Consider the following 13,314-nt stretch of genomic DNA (forward strand, 5'->3'; position numbering starts at 1 on the left):
ACTATAATTACCCCAAATTGTCCCGCTCACGCCCTAGTTACTTGTAGCATTTTACTCATCATGTTTACTTTTTGCATGCTAAATATTCCTATTATATTCTTGCATCACCCCAAAAATAATTAATGGTTTAATTTTTCATACAAAATCTGAACTGAAGTACTAAACTTCTTATTAATGCCCGCCCAAATAAGGGTTAATGCTGGGTTCTTTCTTAATCCACTTCGACACTTACCTGGCATGCATACTTTGACCTTTTCAGCCAAGACAATTGAAATAAATATAAATTTCAATTAAAGCTGATATTTTTTAATTATTATTTCCTCTGATAATTAAGTGGAGTTATTTCAGATATTGTTTTTCAAAATACATTGACTTGCATAACATGCATCTGACGCGGGTCATGCTGAAGCTAAAATTACAAGCTTCTGCGTCTTTTGCAAAAACATGTGAAAAACTTGAAATTGTGTACGTTTTCAAATTGGAACCAGACACGCACTTGTCCATCTCGGTAATCTATAGTTCCTGCCTGATACTTACATTTATAAATATTAAGAATTTATACTGGTAGTTGGAAATCTTTTTATTTACAAATCTAAACAGATACATACACTGGGAGTTTTATATGGGAAAAAATTAGAGTGAAAACATGTCAACTGTGGATCCACGAGTGTAGTTTCTATAAATCTGTGATTATAAACATGGTATAGGTCAGTCCGTGCAATGTAGTCCATTAAAAGGAATCATTCTTCTGTCATTAAAAGGAACCATTCTTCTGTTATGCGTCTCTTCCCACCAGGTCAGAGCCACTAGTTGTCGAGGATTCTATTGATTTGTCCAAGATAATCCCTTCTTTAATCTCATCTGAAGCTGCCAGCTGTTCTACCGTCCTCCCACCCTCAAGACAAACCATGAGATCACCAAGCTGCACAGTTCAAGAATGTATCAAACAGAATGCACATTATAATTCCCTATGAAAAAGAAAATAAGGAAATCGCTATCCTTCACCTGCATTTCCAGGTCCGCTACTCTATCACCCATCAGTCTCGTGGTTTTTTTCTCCCTGGAAAGAAGTACATCACATATCAGTTTACAAACCGTTTGAGCAAATTTGCAATCACTGAAGTTCAAGAAATGGAAATCCATAGGAATTGTGATTACTTGCGTCAAGAAACAGAAATACTTAGCAATTACAAAGTTGAGAAAAAAATATCCCTTAAAATGCCAAGCGCACATTAAAGCAGCAACTGGGGACCTTTGGTTTTATTGAACACAAGACATCTTCATACCATATTCTATTTTGAGAAACTAATTAGGATTGGCCTATTTTTTATTTTTTTGGGGGGGAGGGTAAGGTAATATGCATGAGGTAATAGATATTAACCTCCATGTGACCATTGTACACCAAAATATTTTATTGTGACAAAAATACATCATCAATAAGAAATAAAGAAAGGATAAAAGCATACCTCTCTTCAATCGCAAGTATCTTAGTTTTCCAAATGTCCTCATTTTTCACAAGATTCTCATTAAGCTGCAGACACGGACAAAATATAAACATTCGTAAAAAGAATTTCACTCTTTATGATATAGTAATGAGACAATAGAGAAGCCTTAGCTTGGTTATAACTTATGGCATATTACTAAGATTTCTACAAAAGAGAATTCTCAAGAGTGGATTACAACTTACATCATCCAGAAATTTCTTCTCTTTCTTACATCTGTCAATCTTGGACTGAATCTTCTGCTGTTTAAGACTGATAGCCTTCTGAACAGCTTTGGAAATTTTTCTCTCAGATTCTTCTTTTACTTCTTGTAATAAGGATTCAAAATACTACAATTAATTTAATACAGAAACAGATTAATCAATACAAGTTATAAAAAAAAATTAATGTGTTTATAATATACAGGAGGCAATGTTTTGCAGATTCACAGCAAGGGACAAATGAAGTACACTTACTAATTTTTGGTTTTCAAGTTGAGTAGCAAGCAATTCATTGTACTCATTGACAATCTGTAAAAGAAAGTATATTCATATAATGTGTGAGAAATTAAAAGTCCCCGTAAAGATACATAAATCTAAGAATCGAGCAAATTACTAAATTAATCTTGCAACATTACAGCTTCAACTTTACTATTAAGTATAGCCTCATTCATGGCATTATCTTCACAGCTGCAACTTCCACATCCATTGTCTGCATGCGCACACTGAGTGTTCAGCTCAATCAACTTCCCATCAGTTTTGGACTGAATAAGTCTATGAACATAGTTGTCTCCCACATAATCCCAAACTCGTTTTGTTTCCACTTCTAGGGAATAGCAATGCTGTGTCTCTTTCCAGTGTATTATAGCATGCCCTCCCTTGTATCTGAATCAAGATTTTCCATATGGTTGTAATCAAATCAAATACATAAAAGAAAGAAAAAGAATAAAACATGACAAAACAAGGGTTCAGTCTCACCTTCCACAGCCAACATACCCACATATAACACATATCCATAGGTTCTCAGTGGTTTGACAAACAAAACATATAGATTTTTCAGCTTGCTGCTGGCAATAGCGGCATACCTGAAATAAAAAGTATCCGAGGTGAAGTGAAGTAGTATAAAATAAAATAGAAAGCAGAGAGTTGGTTGACACTTACAGGACAAGAAGAATCTGCCCATTTAGAAATACAGGAACAATGGAAAGAATGGTTGCATATAGTTGTAAGAATTCCACCGGTGTCCTGATCTAATCGCTCTGCAATAATTCATTCATAAATAATCAAAATGTAGGAATATTGAATAGTAGTAGGCAAGGCAAATGGATGTACCAAGGCAAACAGGACAAGTAGGCAGTTCAGTTGAAGTAGCATTGGAGGGTTGTGCATGTTCAATGGAGCCAGTGTACTGCACGTCTAATGTGAAAAGAACACGGCAAACCTCAACCTATCATTAGCAAGGGAAATTCATTTGAATCGTATTACCTATGATTACAAAACAGAAAAGAAATCATGAAGAGAAATAGAAGAGGAACCTCGAGAGAAGAGAAACGGCGGCCATTGTAGTGCTTGTAGAAGCTGTCGGTGGAGTCTTGATCGTCAAAGCGAACTAAAACACTGTACTGATCCTCCATCCCATCCATCCTATGTAAAGAAAGAAAGAAAGAAAGAGGAAGACATCAATATTGCAGATGTGATGGTGATTGTGATTTGTGAGCATGAGAATATGCATATATACCAGTAGCATACCTGACTATGCGCATCTCTAGCATGTGCTGAATGAAGGAACCACAGAACTGGCAGAAATCCGCATAGGTCATGTGATTTGGGACGCCGACAACGCAAACGAGAGGCTTCCGTCCAACCTAACACCAAAACGAAACTTGATTCATTCATTAATTATCATGCGTAAAAGCAGAATATATCGATGGAAGAAGAATAGAAGGAGGATACGGGTAGAGTAGAAGGAGTGTCGTCTGGGAAGAGATGCATGAGGCCACGGGTCTCCTCGATTCTCGGGTTTCCAGAAGAGAAATTGAAGAGAGAGGTGGAGAAGGAGGACGAGGAGGAGGATTCGCTAGGTTCCTCGTCGGAGGGAATCGCTGCTGTGCTTGAAGTTGAACTCCACATCCCTTCCCTTCTCACCTCAACCCACAACACAAGGATCTCTTCCTTCCTCCAAAACCCATTTATTTATCTTTCACTTCAAAATATTCAACCTTTCAACTCCCAACTCATTTTTAACCAATATTTTATCACTTAAATAAAATAATTGCATTCATGCTTATATGTTTTGCTTTTCTGGTTTCCTTGAGAAGGATTAAAACTAGGGTTTACACAGAAATTATAACAACTCTCTTTTTCCCTCTTTATAAAACTCTTTTTGTAATTGACTTGAATTTTATTAAAAACTAGTCATTTACCCGTGCGATGCTCACAATAGAATAAAAGCATACCTCTCATCAATCATAAATTATAACACACGGGTTGCTCCGCTCCGCTATTTTTTGTTTAGTATAAAAAATTATTTGTATTTTCCAAACTATTTTTTTACGAATAAAATGAGTCTTTTGTGGTGTTTTCTTTTTCTTTGTTCTTATTTAAATTATGTAATTGGACCAACAATTTATTTATTAAAAAAATAAATAAAAATAATTTATAAACTTTGATAATTTTATCTTATTCAACTATAATTTAATTAATGAATGAGATGTACATAAATTATATTGTTATTTAATCACAAAATTATCATAATAAATTTATTATTTTTTATAACAATTGTTTCATAAGTTATACTACGAAAAAATCATGATTGATTAATAATAAAAAAAATTAACAAATTAAAAAAGAGTAAAAGATATGAAAAGAATAATAGTAATATCACATAATTGTGATGAGTTATCTTCTCACAACTTTAAAAGAGTTTATGTATTTTTTTCAATGCATGTCAATTGTAAACCTCACCAATAATCTATTTGTTCTTACTACTTTGTTTCAGAGTAAGATATTTTGTCATAATATTAATATTCCCTAGGTTGTTGTATTTATTATATAAAATTAATTAATAATACAAAATCTTTGATAAGAAATCAAACTTTTGAATAAACTTTCGTATACAATTTCTTATACTAAAATTATTATATCTATTATATAAAATTTATTATACTACTGTCAACTGTTGTGTATATTATTATATTTTATCTTTGAGTTTGAATAATTATATATTTATATATTCTTCCTAAAATGAATGATTTTATCCTCTACACCTATAATAATAAAGGAATAATATATGCACAAATTATTATTATTTAATCACAAAATTATTATATAAGATAAATTTATTAATTTTTATAGTAAGTATATCAGAAAAAAATATATAATTTGTTGTATCACTAATATTATTGTATATATTATCATATTTTGTCTTTGGATTTGGATAGCGTTTTCATCCAGTGGAGGTCCTACCATAATAATGAGTCTCAGTAATATTTATATATTCTTTTAAAATGAATGAAAATGATCTATAAATTTTGATAATTTTATCCTTTTTAACTATAATTTAATAAATGAATAATATATATACATTTATATTGTTATTTAATCACAAAATTATTATATATAATAAATTTATTAATTTTTTATAACAAGTATATCGACAAAAAAAATATCATGTGAAGCAGGCAGATTACAAAACAGAAAAGAAATTATGGAGAGAAATAGAAGAGGAATCTCGAGAGAAGTGAAACGGCGGCCATTGTAGAAGCTGTCGGTGGTGTCTTATCGTCAAAGCGAATTAAAACATAAAGAAAGAAGAAGACATCAATATTGCAGATGTGATTGCGATTGTGATTTGTGAGCATGAATATGCATATATACCAGTAGCATACCAGACTATGCGCATCTCTAGCATGTGTTGAATGAAGGAACCACAGAACTGGCAGAAATCCGCATAGGTCATGTGATTTGGGACGCCGACAACGCAAACGAGAGGCTTCCATTCATTAATAAAAGGATAGAAGCTTGATTCATTCATTAATTATCATGTGTAAAAGGAGAATATATCGATGGAAGAAGAATAGAAGGAGCATACGGGTAGAGTAGAAGGAGTGTCGTTTCCAGAAGAGAGAGGTGGAGAAGGAGGATTCGCTAGGTTCCTCATCGGACATCCCTTCCCTTCTCACCTCAACCCACAACACAAGGATCTCTTCCTTCCTCCAAAACCCATTTATTTATCTTTCACTTCAAAATATTCAACTTTTCTACTCCCAACTCATTTTTCACCAATATTTATTCACTTAAATAAAATAATTGCATTCATGCTTATATGTTTTGCTTTTTCTGATTTCCTCCAATTTATTTACCTACCTGGACAACTTGAGCTCGAGATGCAATGATATGTATCAATTTGAATATATACCTTGAGAAGGATTAAAACTAGGGTTTACAGAGAAATTATAACAACTATCTTTTTCCCTCTTTATAAAACTCTTTTTGTAATTGACTTGAATTTTATTAAAAATATCAATTTTAACACGTTTAGTGACCCTCTCTCATCGTTTTAAAGTGAGACCCACCATGAGCTATATCATAAAAAAAGCATTAAAAACAATTTTAAGACATCTAGCACAATTTTAATTATAATTGTATAATGTAATGGAGGTCTCATTGTTTGATCACCCCTCAAAGCAATGGGTTATATTCATATATCATATGCATAGTAGTAGACACTTGAGACGAAATGTTAACATTTTTATCATTTGGAGTGTCCGTGCTCCATCAAACGTTATACGTAAAAAGTTCTTCAATTTACAGAAGGGCTATGAAAAATTTGAACCTGATAAATCTTTTTTTTTTATTTTTAACAAGACAAACTCCATTAATCATTATTCCACCATTACAAGCGACCTCGCATGCAAGGGAAACTAGAATCCCGGGTACAAGAATACAAGATAAACAACCTTGCTACTTTCTAAAATTCAATCATACATAGGCTGGGTGTGTTAACCGAAATACATGATACAGAAGGAAGCCAGAACTTAATAGACTAGGGAGACTTTCTCGGCTTTGGCAGTCATAGTGGCCTCCAACCTAAACCAGAACCCAAAATGCTATGGCGAGTTGGTTTCAAAATCACACTGCAGCAGCACCAGCAGGAACGTTAGATTCAACTGACTTCAGTATCTCCTCACCTAGCTGTTTGCATCCTACCAGCTTCTGCATCAACAACACACAATCCAAACATCAAGTTTGCTCAGCAAAATAATTCCAATAATTAATCAAAGAGAAAATAATCTGAAGTTGATGAAAAAAGGACAAAAGTCTTTTCAACATTAATGAAAGAGATGCTTACCGTTCCAGCAGAATATATGTCACCAGTTCGAAATCCCCTGTTCAAAGTGTCCATCACTGCATTCTCTATTCTTTCAGCTGCCTTTTCTTCTCCTAGGCCATATCTCAAAAGCATAGCAGCACTAAGAACAGTGGCAAATGGATTTGCCTTGTCCTGTATATGAGTAATTGTGCTGTTGTTAAGCATGTCGGTTGAAGCAAATGAAAAAAAACGGAAATAAAAGACACCAACCTGTCCAGCAATATCAGGTGCAGAACCATGTATGGGTTCAAAAAGTCCAGGTCCCTAATCAATAAAAACCAATACTCAGTGAAAGCGATAATGTTACTTGCCTCATAACATAAAACAAAGCATTGCAATATAAACTTGAGAAACATGCTCATGATCTATATCATAATTGCTTATGGATATATTTTCATACCGAAGCCCCCAGGCTAGCAGAAGGAAGCATCCCAATACTTCCAGTGACCATTGAAGCCTCATCTGATAATATATCGCCAAAAATGTTGTTTGTCACCATGGTGTCAAACTGCAAAATTCAGAGTTAGATACAGCAACACTTGCATTTTCACCATCAAACAGTTTTTCGTTTGTGAGCATAAATTTGCATAGCCATAAATAAAATGAACAAACCTGTTTTGGATCGCGGATTAGTTGCATTGAGGCATTATCAACATACATGTGTGAGAGCTCAACATCAGGATATTCTTGTGCTATTGCCAAAAATCTCTTCCTCCATAACATTGATGCCTGGAGAACTCAAATATAGTTAGTATAGGAACTGGACCTAAATATGTCACTGATATCTTCTTGTTCATTCCCCCAAGTAACCAAAACATGCACAAATTTTAATTATTCAGTGAACGTGGAAATTCCATATATAAGGTTAGTTGCATCAGCAAAGACCTCCATGCAATTTCCATTGGTTAATTCTTGAGGTACTTTAGGACCAACTAAAACCTATCACAGCATATTTCAACCTAATCAACAACAATATTCCTGAGGTATAAGGAAGACATCTACAAAGATTTCCGTCAAGTATTTTTAAGTTTTTTATTGAATTGACAGCAGTGGCTAATTAATAATATTAAGATCAGCAAGAATCACTAGAAAAATGAATCCAAGACATATTCCCACCATGGGTTAGTTATCAACGGAATCATCATATACAATTTTAGACAAGCAAAGCATTATAAATTATATTATTTTAAATCTATCTTATTATGCTTTAAAAAAAGCAGCCACTAGATCTCAGGAACAAGTGACTATCAAGTTACAAAAAAGACATACAAAATCTGAGTTAGCAGCTATTATGTTTACGTCATTCAACAAAAAAAAAGTTACTATGTTTATGTGCTCATTAACTATATAACTATTTACAAATATAGGTCAATAGAAAATTACATTTTTTGGAGAAATATAAAAATATTAACAGAAAGAATGTAGCCATGTCTTATACTGAAGTTGCCTAAGAAGATATCTGGAATACCTAATCTAAACAGAATTTTAAACAAGACAAAACAACTGAGAGGCATTTTCTTTGCAGTATGATTGAATCTTCCAATTTAAAGTTTAAGCAATTTGAGGCATGAACTAGATTCTAAAGTTAGAAAATGTAAGTGTAGAATAGCACTAATATTCTCATTATATCAAACAAGGCCATTTTCAGTAGAACTTGGAAGGCATCTTCCATGAACTTATTTTTTCTGTATACACATTATACAATGGCAAAAATTTCACAGTATTCCTGAATAAGCTTCATGGTGTAATCCAGCAATACGTACCTCTAGTACATTGGCTTTGTCAACAGAGCAAAGTTTCCGACGACGCTTTTGAGCAACCTTAAATGCAAAATGAGCTATGCGATCTATCTGGTATACAAATTATCATTGATCAGACAATCATAGATCCAGAGATAATACAGAAATTTGTTAAAGAGACAGCTCCAGAAGAAAACTACAAGTCCCTTCAAAGGGAAAGAAAAAGGTGAAATCTGCATCTGCATATAGTACATTCCTAGTGTGTTTGGATAACAAGTGAGAAGTGATTCTAGACCATAAAATCATGGTGACACCATGAAAAAGCTTAAGTTAGTATTTGTTGCTTCATTTTAACACGTGATTTTTTAATCAATTATGCTAAAAGTGAATTTAAACCAAACACACTACATCCTTCCTCATAGACAATGTGTTACGAAGCTAGACTATAAATGGGTAAAAGAAACATATTTTATTGAATTGACAGAACAAAGGAGAGAGATCTCTCCTCCAAATATTTCCTCTTCATAGAAGTTGTCTCCTTTCACAAAAAAGCACAATTCTCAAATGAATGAATCCCTTTCCTCTACATTCCTCTATTTGTTTACCTCAATCCTTGACTGACTGACTAATATCCTAACTGACTTCCTCTTCCATCTCCCCTAACTCCTAAGACAATGTTACTTGTTTTAATTAAAGATCTTAAGGATACTCCAGCTTCAGTTTTTAGTCAAATTAGAGATATTTTTTCAATTTCCATAACTGGCCATCATTCAATCAATATCAAGCCATTTGGAATGATTGTACAACAAGAAGCTCAACTCAAATCCTTCACACAAATTCTCTTTCACGGAAATATACAAGCGGATGCATCAAAAACCTTCATTAATCTGTTGTAATTCATATATTTTTATAGCTCACCCGTTTGGCATGCATTATTTATCAATAGAATCATATTATAATAGTAAGATACCTCATGTGTAGCATAAATCTCAGTATTAAAGCCAATCTCTTCACCATTATCATTGGTGCCAAAGCCCCTGGGTTCTCCAAAATAGATACCTAAGTAATAACAGAGCAGTGGTTAAAGAAAATAGATGAGATGAAGAATTAACATTTCAAATTTGAAATATTATTAAAGGAACACATCAGGAAAGCAGGATGAGACCTCCAGTGAGTTCTCTTATAAGCATGATATCAACCCCTTCAGCAACCTCTCTCTTCAAAGTAGAAGCATCAACTAACTAGAGAAGAATTAAGAAAAAATAAAATCAATATCTTTGCAAACTGTTACCAAGTCATAAAAATGAAATGAAATTTATACCGGAGAGTATACGGTAGCCGGTCTAAGATTTGCAAATACTCCAAGCTCTTTACGTATCTGAAGCAAGCCAGTCTCAGGCTTGAGATGTTTGTCGTTCCTATCCCATTTATAACCTCCGACGGCACCAAGGAGAACGGCATGAGATTGCTTAGCGGCAGAAAGGGTTTCATGGGGTAAAGGGAGTCCCGTGGCATCCAATGCAGCTCCACCCATAAGCATCTCGCGGAAGTCGTATTTAATCCCTTCGAGATAACCGGCGAGGACAAGAACGTCTTTGGCCACCGAGATGATTTCGGGGCCGATGCCGTCGCCGGGGATGAGAGTGATGCTGTAGGAGCGCGTCGGCTTGGAAGAAGAGGGCGCGGCCGAACACCTCAGACTCAAAGGAATTGACCTTCGCACCGGTAATGAGTCAAAGGGTCTCGCTAGTTTGCATTGCCACAGTTGCAGACAAGCCGCCATCACTCAACTCTTTCTTTCCCTGTGTTTTCTGAGTTTTTGTTTGGCAATTGGCTTCCCAGGTTATGCACGTAGTAAATATTTTTATTCAATTAACATATTCATTTAATATATCATCAGAAAATTATTTATTCAATTAAAGTATACAATCAAATAAATAAATATAAGTAAGATTGAAAATTATATTTTTTATGAAATTGAAAATTATATTAAAATTACATATTTTTTAAAATAATAAAAACTAAATATCTTTATTTTAAAATAGAGAAATCAAAATAATAAATTTAATAAAATAAGAAGATAAAAATTATATTTGATTTTTTTTTAATGATAATACATGTCAATTTCTTTGCTAATCAAACAATTGCAGATTTTGCAACAACGTTTACATGTTGGAACAAACTCCTTGCATGAGAAAGAAGAAAAGTCTCCAAATAAGTTTGATTGTGTGAAATAAGAAGAAATGGAAGAGAATTGGTATATTTAAATTAAAAGTAGTGTTTAAAGCGTGAGATTCACTCATTTTTTTGAAAAACTTGGTTCAGATCCCTTCATTTATCGGCGTCTAAACTCGGGCTTAGGACTTGGTAAAAATAGGGTGAAAACAATGTTGTCAAAGTACAATGTCTCATCAATTTTCCAAAAGATGTTTTTCTAAAATTATTGTTAATCAAATGTATTACATTTTTTATCATCATAAAATTAATAAAAAATATCCATCAAATTTATTAATTTTTTTTTATCATTTTTAATAAAAAAATTTAACATATTTCGACTCAAATGTTTTGAAGATGACAAATATTTTTTCTTGCGTAGATCCTATTTCGAGAGGAACTTGATGAGTTGATCCACACAAATAAAATATTTTTATAATCAAAAGTCATAAGATTAATATCTTAAAAAAATAAAATATTAGTTGAAGACTAAAGGATAAATTATCTTTCAATAACTTGTGTTAATCTATTCATATAAAAATAGATTGAATTCATGACATGGGACCACAAATTACTTATTATTTATGTCATACTTTGTGACTTATAATAATTACTTTAAAAATTATTTATCATAATAATTTATGATGGGTTGACATGAACTCTATAATTCTTAAACTATTTTTTATTTAATTTAAGATAAATAATTAATAAAAAGTTTTAGAATTATGATACGATAATAAATTAATCTTTAAAAGATGAAAAATATAAATGTGTAAAAATCATGACATATAATTTTGTGAAACAATTTTGTGATTAATAGCATCTCATACTTTTTTGAAATAAATTTAACTATCTATCCTCTAATTTATTTATAAGGGACTTTCTGTATCTACTCTCGTCCTTTGCTTGTTCAATCCTCCTTTCAATTTGTTTTTCAAAAAATATATATACTTTCCTTAGAAAAGGGAAGTGAATAAGCAAAGAGAGTGGAAATAGCACCAGTTTGTTTTAAAAACAAAAAATACACCAACCGTTAAAAAAAAGGTTTATCTGTCGTAAAGTTTAGAATGAAACCGGCCCCTGCAGGCGCAGCCACGCATTTCACGTTCAAGTCTCCTTCGAGGCTTTCAATTCCAAACCCAACAAGGACCACACCTCCTTCTCCAACCTCGTTGGCGCTGCTTACAATGCCTTGATAGATATGGCTAGGAAGTATGATGAGGAGATGTTAGCCGAAGGACTTTCACCTAAGCCAAGGAAAGACTTGGGGACAAAGCTGTTGCTGATGATGAATCTCAAAGTACCATACTGACACCACTGATAGAAAATTAAAATAAAATAAAATAAATAAGAAAAAAAAATAAAGCCTTGAATTAAATAATAAAATAACATTAGTATAATAACTTTAATTGATAGAATATGAATCTACAATGCATTATATCATACCATAAACACAAATAAAAAATAAATTAGGAGAGAAAAAATAACTCTATCGTTAGAAAAAAAACGCCCTAGTGTATTGGTAGAAAAATTTGATTGTGCTTATCTCTCAAGCATCGAAAGGATCCAACACCAATGTTCTTGCTCTCAAAAATAAGTTTTTTTTATAAGAGAAGAAAGAGAAAATTTTAGGAAGAAAGATCAAATTGTTGTTTCGCTTATATTTTATAGAGAAGATCAAATTGTTGTTTCTCTTATATTTTATAGAGAGGAGGAGAAAATAAATATATGCAAACATAGACCCCACAACAATATAACTTTTGAAGATGAAATATCACAGTTGAAAACAACCCACTTACAGGTATGAAAACAAATATAATAAATTACATTGACCCGTTGAAATAAAATCTTAAAAAAATAGAAAATTTAATTTTAGGTAACAAATTTTAAAATAAATATTTTATTTTATAAAATAGAATTAGTATAAGTAATATATATTTATAAATTTTAAATTATAAAAAAAATATTTACTAACATACTACTACTAGTCCATTGGCTTATGGTCTATAGATATTCTACAACTTAAGTGGCTTATAGTCTGTGAGAAATCTTTGCTTGTAGATAACATTGCTTATCAATATCCTATATCCATCAATTTTGAAATGATCACTCTTTGAATCCTAACACTCTTCTCTCCCTTCCACCACCCTGCTCTTTTTGGTTTGCTTTTTATTTTGTCTGCTTCCCTTGTTGAGTTTGCCAACATATTTGATTCCATTAGCTGATCAACATAGTATTGCCATTAAAGTTTAAACCATCACACCAACAATAATTATAGGATCATCCTGATGGCAGTTGCCTCCTCTGTATTTGCTATTTGGAAACTATCTTCACCTCCACATTTCAAGACACGATGATAATTCTCAACCTCAAACTTAGTCCATTTCTTCTCCTTCGAGTTTTTGTAATGCTGTGCAGATTTGAACAGGTTGGAAAAGTGTCTACCGTCAAATTGTAGTACAACTAGAGTAAATAGCAAACCAAACTTGGGGATGCCGTGTGAGGGAGTC

General features: G+C 32.7%; 2 protein-coding genes across 2 annotated transcripts; both read right to left on the reverse strand.

Moving 5' to 3' along the window:
• Positions 1–562: 562 nt before the first annotated feature.
• Positions 563–3,892, reverse strand: LOC100794688 (BRAP2 RING ZnF UBP domain-containing protein 2). The gene is made up of 12 exons (XM_003547545.5): positions 3,434–3,892; positions 3,230–3,345; positions 3,016–3,124; positions 2,813–2,927; positions 2,642–2,739; positions 2,459–2,565; positions 2,119–2,365; positions 1,958–2,011; positions 1,688–1,831; positions 1,467–1,531; positions 1,006–1,060; positions 563–922 (listed from the first exon to the last, which is right to left on the reverse strand). The coding sequence occupies exons 1-12, from the start codon at positions 3,608–3,610 to the stop codon at positions 776–778; spliced, it is 1,434 nt and encodes a 477-aa protein (XP_003547593.1). The 5' UTR covers positions 3,611–3,892; the 3' UTR covers positions 563–775.
• Positions 3,893–6,335: 2,443 nt separating this feature from the next.
• Positions 6,336–10,825, reverse strand: LOC100810468 (3-isopropylmalate dehydrogenase 2, chloroplastic). The gene is made up of 9 exons (XM_003547559.5): positions 9,912–10,825; positions 9,756–9,831; positions 9,561–9,649; positions 8,615–8,701; positions 7,464–7,580; positions 7,252–7,359; positions 7,062–7,115; positions 6,831–6,983; positions 6,336–6,694 (listed from the first exon to the last, which is right to left on the reverse strand). Exons 1-9 carry the CDS (start codon positions 10,371–10,373, stop codon positions 6,611–6,613), a joined length of 1,230 nt encoding a protein of 409 aa, XP_003547607.1. The 5' UTR covers positions 10,374–10,825; the 3' UTR covers positions 6,336–6,610.
• Between the last annotated feature and the right edge of the window lie 2,489 nt (positions 10,826–13,314).

Source organism: Glycine max, chromosome 15 (genome assembly GCF_000004515.6).
Source record: "Glycine max cultivar Williams 82 chromosome 15, Glycine_max_v4.0, whole genome shotgun sequence".
Lineage (NCBI taxonomy): Eukaryota > Viridiplantae > Streptophyta > Magnoliopsida > Fabales > Fabaceae > Glycine > Glycine max.